At 32.0% G+C, this 15,410-nt stretch overlaps 1 protein-coding gene across 1 annotated transcript in view; it reads right to left on the minus strand.

Moving 5' to 3' along the window:
* Positions 1 to 6,911: 6,911 nt before the first annotated feature.
* LOC124360992 overlaps positions 6,912 to 15,410 on the minus strand; it is an 83,059-nt gene continuing 74,560 nt past the window's right edge. Inside the window, exons 9-11 of the mRNA XM_046815030.1 lie at positions 14,977 to 15,075; positions 13,815 to 13,866; positions 6,912 to 8,491 (exon numbers count right to left, since the gene is read on the minus strand). Of these exons, the coding sequence (XP_046670986.1) occupies positions 8,455 to 8,491; positions 13,815 to 13,866; positions 14,977 to 15,075 (188 nt within the window). The 3' untranslated portion in view covers positions 6,912 to 8,454. The remainder of the gene's footprint in view (positions 8,492 to 13,814; positions 13,867 to 14,976; positions 15,076 to 15,410) is intronic.

Here is a 15,410-nt window from a genome sequence, read left to right on the forward strand (position 1 = left end):
TACTTGTAATTTTTGTATGCGTGTTTCTATTGTTCTATTGTTTATTCTCCAAACAAAATAACATAAAACTATTCATAATTAAGTACGCAGTTAATATCAGCCATGATAGAACAAATGAGTATAATTGTAATATTACTGTTTCTCTGACCAATATTATAAAAGTAATCAATTTGAATAAAAGCTAAATCATCTTTACCAACAGTAAAAAAATGTTTTCATATTCTAAACAAAATTTGTTCTTTAAGTAACTCCTTTTAATTAAAACAAACTAGTTAACTTTAAAAAAATTACAAAATAACACTATAAGTTGATTTGCTATGTCTTTCTCAGTTTCAAGAGGTTTGTTTTGTTGTAATGTTTTCTTTATTATTTAAATGACATTTTCCCTGTGACCTGTCTTAATTTTATCGTTTGAATAATCATTAAGGTTCCATTATTATTTATGTTATTCTGTAATTGTTTAAACTATTTCTATTAATTTGAAACATGTGACTTCAATTATTTCATATATTTTGATATCAATTGATAGTTCTGTTATTTGATATATAAAGTATCGATGATTGTAATAAGCGATATAAAATCCGGATCTGCTTATCGTACTCTGCCCCATCTTTCTCATTCTCATACCTGATTGAAACTGAAATGGTTAAATATTCAGTAACCATAATGTGTTATGTCAAATAAGCCCTATTAAAATTATAACCAGGCCCGTACTCAGCCCGGTTTTTTGGACAATTTTACCGGAGCCCCGCCACACTTCTATTTCAAGGGACTGTGTAGACGGAAGAGATAGTACAATCTAATAATGTGACTTACTACTGAATCTTACTGTCATTAACAAAATAATAAGATGTTCTGAATGGATGCTGACTTCTGCCTATTGCTACCTTAATCACTGCCTTCATTATTGTTTTTAACTGTACAAGCCATCTATTTCACACTATTACACTATTTATATAGATTGCTATGTATATAGTGTTAATACACTTATAGTTTCCTTTTGTGTTGTGTCTATTTAATATAATTATGTTTAGAGATAATAGTTTTGACATACACACATCTTTGTTGTGACTTACTTAAAAGAATTAAAATTCCACAGTAAGAAATATATTACAAAGTTCATGTAGTTCAGAATATCACTCACTATTTATTTTCTTTATATTTTTTATGACTATTTCAAGTATTTTATACAATGTTAGTGTTCTATATTGTTATTTTCTCAAGAAGAAATTTAATATGATTTTCAGGACCTTTCTATAATGTTCTATAATTTACACTCCAAGGATAACTTATTTACAGGATTAAAAAAAACTGTATGTATGAAAAATTTGACATGAATTTATATTAAATGTAACCCTAGTTGGTGATGCAAAGTGCGATTCAATCAGAGAAAGGAATTCAAATTTCTTTACCTAAAAGTTTTAACAAAGCCTCAAGCTTATTTTTAAATAGTTTTAAATTTGAATCTTCTTGCCACTATAAATAAAAATTACAGTTATAAGCCTTTTAAAATTAATTATTTCTGTGCACGAAGCTTCAAAAACTGAATCCAAATTATAAATGCACAAATCTTCTCTGGTTTTAAATTCAAAATTATTCTTCAAAAGAATACATGAACCACCGTGATCACCTCTATCTCTACAATAAAAATGTACGAGAGCATAGTTAGAAAAATTAATTAAAATTGAAACACTATCTTTATTCAACCCAACCAATGTTCATTTAGGCAATAAATTTGAATATTTGATTTCTGTAGAATTATTTATAAATTAATTTTCTTACATTCAATTGCTGCATGAATGTTCAATTCTGCCCATAAATGTTGGTTTTGTAAATTTTTGATAACATTACTAGTGAATTGTGACTAATTGGTAAATAAAATATACTTAAACAGTCGATGATAAGTGTTTAACCAAATGCAGTACTCCAAGCGATAGGATCTCCTGGATGTAAATGCTGTATTTTTGTTTATGATAAGGATAGGCCATTATTGAGTGTTCACTTTGCGTAACACTGAACTGTTTAGAAATATGTCTTGTATTAATATCTAGACTATATTCAACAGCAGTAACAATGTTTTCCTCTACAATAACACCATTTTGGCAAGAGCGGTCATACTAGAACTTTGCGCTAGGAAGTGATCCTGTTTCCTGTAACGTAAGAAAGCATGAATTGTTCTAGCATTTGGAATTCTGCGGTAAAGGTAACGTTATATGTATTCTTCAACAGAGGCCATAGCACTGTCTTAACATACACCATAAATAAACACCATATTGGTGTATTCTTCACTTGTAAATAAGTGTGGCATTACTACTCGAATAATTCAATAACTACTACAGACAAAATGATACTTACTCGGTCAGAAACTCAGTTGTTAGCTCTCAAAATTATTTGAAGTCTACAATTCAAATCATTTAATTGTTTAACAGCTGCTTATTGTATTGCCAACTTAAATAAACATTTTCCACAAAACATCATTCTTGTTTTTAAATCAAATTAAATCAACCCGTACAGTATGTCAGCAACTCCTGAATGCACTTCTAAAATCAATCTACTTTATTAAATAGGTTTTCATTTAAAAATTGAAATTTACAATTTATTAGTAGGAATTTAATTTGTTTAATGGGTAATTAACAAAGTTATTGTCAGTAAAATGTAAAATACGTTGTAATGTTATGAATAAAAATTCATTTAACCAAACATCTATTCGCGTTTTGTGTACTTTATTTACACCATTTTGTTCAGAATAAAATTTTCTACAAGATTTATTAAAATTCTGTATGTTTCTTAGTGAAATAACAAAGTTATTGCTGCCCAAAGATGAAAAAATGTGTTTTTTTCACTCCATGTTTTGCATTTGACATGGGTTTTCTTCAAAAACTACTTAATTTACAATTTTAGAACCTGTTTTATTCAATTTATCAGGTTAAAAACAGTAAGAAATGATTGAATTTGCCCTTTAATCTACCTTACCAGAATTTCAGGAAGACCTCGTTTTACATGGTGACCAGAAATCTGGGCAAAAGTTTTCTCTAGCTGTAACTCGCTAACAAAGCATTTTCCAGACCCATGTTTATATACATTTTTCATTAATTTTACATGTAGAATGAACTGTCACAGTTTCTGCATATCTTCCTAAAACCTTGTCATTATTAGTATTATAATTTTGAAATGTTATATGACCTTACTCTAAAGAGCCATTTAAAGAGTAGCAAAATATTAAACATAACTATTGTTTTAGCAATGTTTTGACATGCTAACTAGAATATACTGTAGTTAAAATGAAAATAGTTTTTTCAAACTCACCAAAATATTATGGGGAATTTGAATTGGTTTTTAGTGGGCTAGAGGGGTGAAAATTGAACTGAAATTATACAAATTTTCTTGAAATAGTTAAGCTATTTTAACAAAACACATTTTTTGTTGACATAAATCATAGTTCATTCTATTTAAAACAATAACATAAACAATAACAATAAACATTCCCATTAGAGGTTTCAAATTTTCTTTTGGGCAGGATCAAAACATTTGGACTGTTATCCCCAAAGGGACTGTGACAAACTGCTTTTATTTTCTTAGTCAGTGGATGTTCTGCCACAGTGAAATTTACAATTCCCTTTCTGAAATTACAGAGCCAATAACTTGAAGTTCCAGAAGTGTTGAGAGTAACCTCTACATCTTTTTTGTCAGTAAATTTATCTTCTTGTTTCTCATAATGTCTTTATGATCTCAAGGTATTGAGTGTTGATACTAGCTGTACCTGATTATATTTTGCCAGTTCCTTCGATATTTGGTGGCAAACCTCATATGAAACTAGTAACCAACTTGATGATGTTAAGGGATCATGTCTGGTCCCCTATTCTTTCAATACACTGTCTCATTCCATTTGTTTCATATAAAGGTTCTATTACTTACACACTAATCAATAGCTATTAGGCTTACTTTTTTCTAACTACACTATCCGTGCTTTTGTTTTATAAATTTGTTCTTCTATATGTGCTGGGTATCTGCCATGTAACGCTGTGCTAACACAAATCTTGTCTATCCTATATTCATTTAGAATTTTTTTAATGAAAGTAGGTATATGGTTGCTTTGTTTAAAAGATTTGGTCAGGGATGACCTTAAAGTACATCAATTGATATAATTGATTGGTTATTAACACTACAGCTGCCTATTTTGTTAGTAGCACAGGGAATAAACCTGTCTACTCCTGTGACCTTATTAAATTGTTCAATGATCTAATGGTCCTCTTCATTTATTTTAGTGTAAACATTTTTTTCCAACTTTACCAAAATTTTTCGCCTACAAACATATTCTACTTATTCCCATTACATATGACCACTCAATACATACTTACATGCATAGTTGCTCCAAGAAGTGCACCTGCAATAAGAGATGGTTATTTCATTTATATTTCTTCTACCAGCAAAGACTCTTCTTAAAAAAAATTCTTCCATTATCAATTTGCTGGTATTAACCTTATTTATTTATTTAATTTGTCAGTATCAACAGAATCCAGAGGAAGTGCCCAATAAAAATTTAGCAACCCCACATAAGGGATGCCGCGTTAAGAGGTAATCCAACATGGTAGTAGTTGTGTTAATTTAATAGTTAAAAACTAATCCAAGAAGAATAACAGTATGGGTGTACTGTTCACTCATTGATCTCTACATTGTTTGCAAACAAAGATGTTTTGAAAATTCCAGTAAGTTTCAATGAAATAATTTATTGTTAGTTTATTTAGTATAGATTTGAGATTTTTACCAGATATCTTTTTGTTTATTTGTTATTTTTCAGTCTATGTAGCATTTGAATTCATATAGTAATTAAAAATTTGACATTTGGAGAAACTCCACTTTGATTATAAATTCATAGTGTTGAACAAGTTTAATATCTTAAAGTTCATTTAATTTTTAACTTGCTAGGACAAGAACTCATATTTTCAACATTCATAAAGATTGATTCCAAAGAAAAAGTTCTATTTATAATATGATTTTTACAATGTAATTAAATACGAGGGTAATTCGGAAAGTAAGGTCCGTTTTTTTATTTTAAAAAAACCACAACAGATTTTTTTTTTTTAACTTGTTTTATTTGATTCCTGACATCAATCACTATTTTTCTACATAATTTCCTTTTTTGTTCAAACACTTTTCATAACGATCTACAAGTTTTTGAATCCCGGTGTCATAGAAGTCGGTCGCCTGCGACGATAACCAGTCTTGTTAACCACTTTAACTGGTGACGTCGAGTGACGCCACTCCATCGACTGGCGTTTCGTTTCTGGGGTTATGTGGGAAACCCATGTCTCGTCACCCGTCACAATGTGGTCTAAAAGGTTATCACCTTCCTGATGATATTGGATCAAAAATTCAAGAGCAATACCCATTCTTCTTTTTTTGTGTTCCTAAGTAAGCAACTCCACGTGAGCAAAATTTGCGAAAATCCAAAATTTCAGAAACAATTTTAAACAATGTGCTCACGTTTGGAAATTCTATTGCTAATGAATAAACAGTGAATCGCCTATCTTCACGAATGTTTTCATCAACGGCTTTCACCAAATCTTCGGTGATCACTGACGGCCGACCAGATTGTGGTTCGTCATGGACATTTTCCCGTCCATCTTTAAAACCTCTCACCCACTTCCGCACTTTGCTGTCACTCATTGCATTTGGACCGTACACTTCATTTATCTGTCGATGAATATCCGCTGCTGAAACGTTCTTTGCTGTCAAAAACCGTATCACAGACCGTATTTCACAGTCGGCGGGACGTTCAAAAATTTTAAACATTTAAAAAAGCCACAGAAAACAGCAGGCTACAACGATTTCACTGCAAATGGCGTCGTTCTGCGCGCAATGCATGCCGGGAGTCAGGGCGCATGCGCATTTCGCTGCTCGCTTACTGTTAGTCTGGTTAACGCGAATCGGACCTTACTTTCCGAATTACCCTCGTATTTTCTTCACATAAAAAAGACATGTTTCCAATGTCATTGTATTTTATTGTATGAAGAAAGAGACCAGAAAAATGAAGGAATGGCTTTTTTCTTCATCATGACTATGCAATGAGTCACATCTCGCTTTTCATTCAGAGTTTTTGGCTGAAATAAGTGTTCCTGTCTGTCCACACCCACTATACTCATCTGATTTTGCCCCATGCAATTTCTGGCTCTTTCCCAAATTTAAAACTGTGCTTAAAGGAAAAGGTTTTGATACCATTCCTGACATGAGAGGGCCACAACCGAGAAGCTAAAAACCCTTCCGAAAGAAGCCCTCCAGAAATGTTTCTGGTCATGGATTAAACGTTGGCATAAGTGCATTGCCAGCCAAGGAGAGTACTTACTGTAAAGGAGATTAAATTAAATTCAATTTATTACTTTTTCAAATAAAATATTATTCACCATATTTTTGATCACATCTCATACCAAACAAAACTAGCTATAACGAACAGAATCTCTGTTCCACAATTCCTATATGGATGTAAGGTCTATTTTTCACTTTTAAAGTTAAAGACTGAAGCTAGTTTCACAAAGTTGTGATAATTTTAAAACTGTCTATATTTGGTATTTATATACATTTTGGAAAATAAATTATTACAAAATTTAAAATTATTCCTTCACATTTTAATCTAAAAATTTGTAAATAAAAATAATCATTGTGTCATATAATTATAATCCCTTAAAAATCCTAAGGATTTTGGTACCAAATTTTAACCTATCATTTGCTTTTTGTGTTAAAAATGTTTATCTATGTTGCTTTAAAATTTTTTTATGTAATATATTTATATTACATATTTATTTACATTTATTTTCGAGTAACCCATGTTGAAGTTGTAAGTAACAAGTTTAAGTAACCTATACAAGCAGAACAATACATCTATGAGGAAAGGATAAAATATAGAATGACAACAATTTAATAATGATCTGTTTTTATTTAATGCTCTTTTCAGAATTACAAACAATGATTACAGTACAAGATCAAATCAAAGCAAAATAGTCTTATTAAACATTTCGAAAAATAATGCTACCTTTTATTTCATTACAGTAATATTGAAACAATGAGCAATAAAATAAACTGGACAAGACATTAATTGAGTGGCAGATTATAAAATGGCTGGAGCCCGCTTGGAAAGCTACAAGTTAGGTTAGCGCAATCCATACCCCCCTCAGTGGTCATTTATACAATTTCATACATTTTTAAAACTCTTAAAACTATACATTATTAAGCCACCCACATTCAATGCACGGCCATTGTAAAAACATGTTCACATAACGATTAGATGCGTGATTAACAGTTTATAAAGATGAGATAATTCATTATCGTGACATTAATGGCATAAGTGTATTTAACAATAAATTCGTTATTATCTTACAAGTGACAGCTATGTTAGACTAACAATCAAAGATTAAAAAATTAATAGTAACAAATTGTAACCTAAACTATGAACAATTATAAAAAATAATAACTAGCACAAAATAACAAAAATACTATATATAATATTTTTTTACAGTTTAAATATTTTTCTATTACTATAAAAGTTATATTATTTATTTGAAAATAACAGTCTGTCTACTGCGTTATGATGCATTGCATGCTATATCATGTGTTTGGTGCCTCTCTGTCAATTATTGTGGGATTTGTTATTTATTTACATGTTTCCCCCAATATTTGTTGTGTCAGTTCATTGGAATAGTATTGTAGCTGTTCTGGGCAAAGCTTTGAATTAGCATAGTTGTAGTATAAATATGTCTTACATTGACTACAGTTAAACTTTGATGGTATTTGGTTTGCTATTTGTAGAGATGTATATTTGTAGAATTCACTACAATGTGACTTGTTCAGCTCTGTTTATTCTCTTTAGAATATTAAAACATTTAGAAAATATTCAATATTTATTTTTTTACTACTTACTTGAAGAAGCTACAATTAATGTAAAATATGACAAATGAACTGAACAAAGTCACTCAGTCATAATCTTTAAGTTCATTTTAGTTCTGCCCCATATGAACTACCATATGAGACAGAACCACTTTGTACATGTAAAATCTGTTTCTTGTAAGACGGGTGGTAATGTCTGCTAGTAGTGTTTATGCCTGGTTAACATTTTGAAGTTACAGCTGTTGTTTGAATAAAAAAAAAAAACTACTCAATTCTCCCGAATGGGGTTATCTTAAATATAAACGTATATTATGAAATAAGCTTACATTATATGACTAGTGAGTTTCGTTTGACAAAACTCGTCACAAAAATCAGCTTCATATTTGCACTTACAATAGCACAAATATCAAATCAATAAACAATGCTTTGCTCTATCAAGCTAAAATAAAGTTTAACTGTACATACAATCAAGTAAAATATTACAACAAAGTAAATAGGGTGAATGAACATGCCAAGTGCAGTTGGTAACATTGACAGGAGTAAGGAGTGTCAGCTGAGAGGCATGTCGGAGCACGTCTACTTGGCACTTGAAGGCCCTGAGTCCGAGCTGCTTCTGGAACATAAATAATGTATATGTAGTGCTAATAGTGAGTTTCATACTATATCTCTCCCTTAAATTATAAATGTTAAAATGTTGTAAAGAATAGAGAATTAAATTAAGAACTCATAGAAATGATTTACACAGGATTTACCCCAACACAGTTGCTCAACTACAATGAGTACTGGCTTCTAACCAGACTGTTCGTATGGGATCTTGAGACTCATTTTCCGAACTGTCTTCACACCATGAGATCAGTCTTGTTGGGCAGGCTCAAGACGGAGAACCAAAAACAAAGCTGGACACTGGCCAGATGTATTGTAACTGTAGTAAGTTTAGCCCATTTGGATCACCAGGAGGGGATGTAATTTTCCCGGCTCTCTTCTAAAAGAGCCCAGAATCTCTTCTTGTCTTATTATGTAAACTTTTCATAGCTAGCTTGGCCTATGTATATATTCCGCAGAGCTGGTGTCTCTGTAAAGTGGTCTCTATTCCAAAGATGGATCATGCTGACTACTCCAATCCAAAATCTATTCGTCCCATCAGTTTAATTGTTTCTGAAGACTTTAGAGAGACTGGTAGAGAGATATATAAGAAAAGGTGTCCTTTTAGGTACTTCTCTTCTAACATACATATCAGCCTGGTCAGTCTGGTGATTCTGCCTTGCATCAGTTGCTGAGTATGATTGAAGACAGCCTGGCTGCTAAAGAAATCGTACTATGCACCTTTGCAATACGATGCAATATTGAAGGAGAATTAAAAATACCTTGTATGGAGCCAAGATTCGTGGGGGTATAGAGGCTTCATGCTAATCCAAGTGTTTGCAAATGGATTGATGTTATGTAGTAGGTACATTAAATGACAAAACTATGATCATTGCTGGTTAAGTGCTGTCCACAAGGGGATGTTTTATCACCTTTACTTTGGAATCTTGTGGTTCAAGGTCTCTTAGAAGACCTGACGTGAGCAGATATCTAAGCCCAGAGCTATACTGACAACATAGTTCTGGTGGTACAAGGAAAATATTGCAACATTATTGAGTAAATAAGAATGCTGGTCTTCATTGTGTACATACATGCTGTCTGTACATGGAGAAACTTGGAGTCAATCACACAAATACAGCACTATTTTCTTTTCACCAGGAATAAGAACCTTGAGTCTATTTTCTGATTGAAGCTAGGTGTTACCCACCTTACAGTCTTGGATTCAAAAGCATTCAAAAGCAGCCCTACAGTTATAATAAATAAATAAATAAAAGTTGCATTTGAAGTTCTTTTAGTGCTTCTACCATTAGAGTTACATGCCATGGTGGAAGCATGGAAGCATATAGGACCGCATATCTAATGAAAGCTGTGGGCCACTGGAGAGTTAACTCAATTAGGACAAACTAAAGGAGGGAATAAAGCTAGACAAAGGTGAGCTAGTCTGGTACACATATACCAGAACTTGATGGAGGATAAATGTTCTGGGATGTATAGTTCATTTCCCAGAACAGCTTGCAGCTTAAGAGCACTGCACAATCTTTCAGGCTGAAATCTACGCTATTTTAGATTGCACTAATATAGGATTGACTAGGAATTATTGTGAGAGACTTAGGTTAGAAAACAATCCTATCTGTAACTTTACAGCCAAGTGACGAAGTCATCAGCATTGGGCAGAAATTTTGGGATCTCGTTAAAGGAGAGGGGTACACAGGCCCTACTAGCAGAACTTGGGGTATGCAATAACCTTAAGTTGACGCGTTCTGAACTAGAGTTCTTTACACACCCTTTTAGTCTATTCTAATCTAATGGAGAATTAATAATTTTAGGTCTGAACATTTATTAATTAAAGGAATGAAAAAGTAAAGACTAAGTTATTATTTTGAACACATAAAAAATACAAAAAAAGCCATAAGTGTTGGTTTTCTGTAAAAGAATCAATAGTAAGCACCGAGGTAAGTTTTCCAGCTGTTAACTACATAAAAAATGGTTTCAAGATTTCCCAATTGATTATTTGTACTCCAGTGTTAGTTTTTGATATATTAATAAGCAACAAAAATGTAATTATCCATTAATACAAAGGTGTCCATTTCCTCCTGGTATGAGGTACTCCATGTATTAAACAGCCGATGATTGTGATAGGAACACAACAAACTGCCACTCAAGGCCAATAACTTGAATAACTAGATAGCTCTCCTATTCAAACTGTAGTAAATCCTAGGTTTATGACTCTTTACCTTCCTAGTACATCTCATTCTATTGGAAAATGACAATATGTTACTTCGTTCCCTTCAAATCATGCATGTTTCTGCACCCAGAAGAGGAAAGGTTTATTATTTCATCCATCATTTAAAGTACAGTTGCACATATCAGAACTTAGGAGAATTCAGGACTCTAACTGTTACTTGACCGTTGGACAATACACAGTTTTGTTTCCTGTATTTTCTTTTGATATTGAAAAGTGGACATTTTTTATGGATAGCACATCTGCCTGAAAAATAGTCAGTAATTCTCTCAAGTATTCTGAGTATTTGGTTCATGGCCCATACATTCTTGCTCCAGGTTCCTCATTGGTCCCATCTGTATATAATCTAATTGTATATTAATCTTAAGTGAGTTGTATGTATTCTCTACCTATTCCTTCTTAATGCTATACTAGCCTTGCCAAGAAATTACTGTTTTTCCAGCCTCATAGTAATGTAAGTAGTTAGTAATTTAGAGCTATTTTATTTTATTTTAAATTTGATTTACTTAATGTTTACATTTTATGAGCGAAAGGAGAAAGATTTGCATCTAATGATCAAGCAAACCCTAATACAATCATATTTAATTTACATCACATATTTGATTTAATGATACCAGTTTCATTAATTTTATGAAATTAATGTAACTTATTTTAGACTTGAGCTATCTCAGATCTGGCCTAAACCTGTGCTCGTCAACCCACAAGGTATATTAAACCTGAGTTTTCGTAGACATATTCGGTCTATGAAAACTCAGAAACCAAATTTTTAGACAGTGGGTTTATTCCTTCATTTAAGGAGATCTTTCCTCAGAAGATTCACTTCTGGCTGGTTTATACCTTCCAGTCGAATCCCCAGTGGGTACAGCAAACACCGATGTGTCACTTAAATCTGGGCAACCTATGGATGTCCAGGAGCTGCACATCACTATCCGCAAATGTCGAGATTCTTGGGCACAAGGGTAATTTAATAAATCTGGTCTCCTGCAGGAGATGACTGTTGAAGTTGGTAGGGTTCCTTCCCTAAGAGTCAAATGTTTTTGCCAGCCTAGACAGGAGAGGCTGGTTCAGAGCTGGCTTTCCTTTTTTCCAAGAGGATATGACTTGAGATCGGTGCCCTACATTTTTCCTCATGAATCTCGACAGGATGTGGCCCCTACCCCCAACCTTACCCATCCAGAATATCCTGCCACTCAGGAAGTAGCACAAAAATCTTTATAGGACTAGGTGCAATTTTGTAAGCTTCTTGTCTTAAGATAACAGAAAAAACGTGAGCTTATCTTAGACCACACTTTCAGCCAACCTGAGTATGCCACTCCAGTTTTGTAGATGCAGCATAAAAACTGGATTTTAGATTACGTCTAATGTTAAACCCAAGCTTATTAACCGGGACTGAAAAAATAAATACATTTTTTTATGATCATTGTTGACTTGTTTCGTTTAGAACGTTTAAAACTGGTAATATTTATAAGCCTCAATAGGAAAAACAACTATGGTTAATACTGTTTGTTTAAATCTTATATATCTTAACCCTAATAATATTATAAATGGGAAAGATGCTTTGTTTATTTGTTTTGCTATCACGCATAAACTGTTCGACCGATTGTACTGAAATTTTACATGGACTTTCTTATGATCCCTGGGATGAATATAGACCTATTCTTACTTCAAAAATCTCTCCGAGCTGTGCCCTACTGGTCTTTAAAGTAGTGAAAAATCCCTTCTTGGTCTCTAAAGTTGTGAAATATGAATTAAAAGAGCATGTTTAATGTAATCAACTGTTCTATGTAAACATTGTTTATTATTATCAATTTGTTTACATTTATAGTGAGTACATTTTTTAAGGAGTAAAAAAATATTTGTTTCCCCTTTTTACATTTCATCAGTTAGCTATGTACGGTACTACTAAATTGCCTTAAAAAATAAGATGGTCAGAATTTGACACCAAAGACTCCCTTTGAAGCAGTCGGCAAGAACTATGCTAGATAAAAGTTCGCCGGACTGTGCTTTTGAACTAATGTGCCAATTCTACCTCTAAATGTTCTAAAATATTAACATTTTCAGTTTATAAAGAAGCAAACGTACGGTGCTGTTAGTGTACTTTTAATTGTATATTTTTATCAAATATTTAGTATTATATCTTTTAGACTGATATAAAACCCATCTTAGTTCACTTTTGACAGAAGTAGGCTTCTCTGATCTGATATATATATATATATATATATATATATATATATATATAATAAGAAAAGATGTAATAATTTTTTCTTTTATATATATATATATATATATATATATAAGAAATACATAAATATATAATTTTTTTCTTGATCGGGAAAAAAGGCAAAATCGAGTATAGAACAAAACATACTAAGAACAAAGTAAATTACAATGGCCATAAATATTAACTTTTGACGAATTTTCTTGATTGTGGCAACAAGGCAAACTGAACATTAGTGTCGGAAATATTATTCACTCGAACCAGCAGTGGTCATATATGTGCAACGCCTATTAAATTGTGTACGAATGAGCAGGTAACTGCTAACAGTGCAGATATAATAGACAATGTAGTATAAATTTTACTTTACATTTAAGGACTGTTATGAAATCTAAATTAGTTGTCTTTTGACAAAAGTAGAGTTCTCAGAGCTGTGTACGTATATATATTTTCTTCATCATGAAAGAGGCAAAATCAGCTATGGAACAAAAATACTAACATCGAAGTAAATAACAGTGACTATAAATAAACACTTTTTAACATATTTTCTTGATCGTGGGAGAAGGCAAAGTCGATGTTGGCATTGGAAATATATTTCACTCGAACCAGAAGTGTTCATATGGGTGCAAAACCTATGAAATTGCATGCAAGGCCACTGGTAACTGCTTCTTGACAGTAAAATTACCAAATCCTGGTAGTTAAAATTAATATACAACACAAATTTCACACACACACACACACACACACACACAAATGACTCCCAACTTTTGTGATTCAATTTTAATCAACATTTTATACATATATTAAAAAGAGCATGTGATTTATTTCCGTCATAATGTATAGAAATATTTTCTAGCTACAATAATTGAAAGTTGTATTTTAGAATTATTTACTTACCCTTTAGCATCATGGAGTCCTGTGGCCATGTCCAACAGCGCTTCTTCACTTTCTGAAAATATAAACAGTTTTACATTAAAAACTAAGTAGCTTTATGTACTTCATGTTCATTTTCCAGCAGCATTGTGAATTAGAAAGCGACAAAAGTAAGAATAACAACAAAAACACACAATTTTCATATCAGTAAATTATTTTAGTAGTGAAGAAGTAAACAGTACACAGTGTTAGAGAGCTACTGTAAAGAAGCAACATATTATATATATATATATATATATATATACAAATGAAATACATATACTTATTATTTACATATACATTAGTTGCAGAGCATTCGTCAATGTCCAACACCATACTTGACTGATTATATTCTGACTGTGTCACATGAAGTGTACGGTAAGCATAAAATAAAAAAATCTGCTGAAAATCATATGAAAATATATGTTAAAACTAAAAGCTTGTATATAGAAGCAATTGTGTATAAATTAATACATATTTAAAAATAACAAACAAATCAATACCAGGTGCCCCAACACTGAATATTAACCTATTTAGAAGAAAGTGAATCACATTATACTCAAATCCTTGATTATTATTCCTTATATAAGTAAATCACATATGATTCATCAATCACCATAGGATCCCTGTGTACTCTGTTTATATTAATGTGATGCTCTTTTTGATTTAACTAAGTTAATCAGAGATTGTAACACTTCTTCATGTCTGAACAAGAGTATAACTCTTACAACTATTTGAAGGTTTCAAAATAACTATTTGTTCTTCCTTCTTACAGTGAATAAGTGATAAGTTACTAGAAAATAATGTCACTAAAATGAGTAACAAGAATCATTGGAGCGGTAAACATTTCTCCCATTACATAGACTGTAACAATATATGAAAATTAAATCTTTTGATAATGGTAAGTGTCAATAAGGTTTGCTGCATAATTTTTATATGTAATCAAAAGAGATTTTGAGGTCTGATCATTGAATAAAGGTGACATAATTGTATCTGAAAAGAAAGTTATATGTTAAAACTATCACATTTCTCCAAAAGCTGATCAGTTTTGATCATGAAAAACAAGCAGAAAATAGAACTACTAGGTTGAAAATGCCCTCTGTTTGGACATATCGGTTGGACTAAACTAGAGCTAGAGCTAGTGTACCGGGGTGTGACGGGAGGTTGAACCGCCAGTCGTGTTCCCTCGGGTCAAACTCTGGTTCCTCGTCCATGCTTATGTCATACTTGAGCGGAGGCCTGACTCCTGAGCAAGCATTGCAAGCACACATAGCCAAGCGTTACTACAGCTACACAACTATAACTAGCTCAAGCGTTTCTGTAATGTTATGGCCGATAAAATTTAGTGATAAACATTTCCAATAACACAATTTAATTCAATTGAACAATAATGGATCAGTTTGATTTATTTTATTGCTCGAACAGTTAACGTTTCTATTAATATTCATCACTAAAAACAAATTCTTTATTATAATCACACATTACATGAAAACTACATAATAAATTACACCACTAGTTAAAACTTCATATTTCTTAACTGATGTTTATTAAGTGAATTTTCAAATATTGATAAATCATTTA

The sequence above is a fragment of the Homalodisca vitripennis genome, chromosome 4 (assembly GCF_021130785.1).
Source record: "Homalodisca vitripennis isolate AUS2020 chromosome 4, UT_GWSS_2.1, whole genome shotgun sequence".
NCBI lineage: Eukaryota > Metazoa > Arthropoda > Insecta > Hemiptera > Cicadellidae > Homalodisca > Homalodisca vitripennis.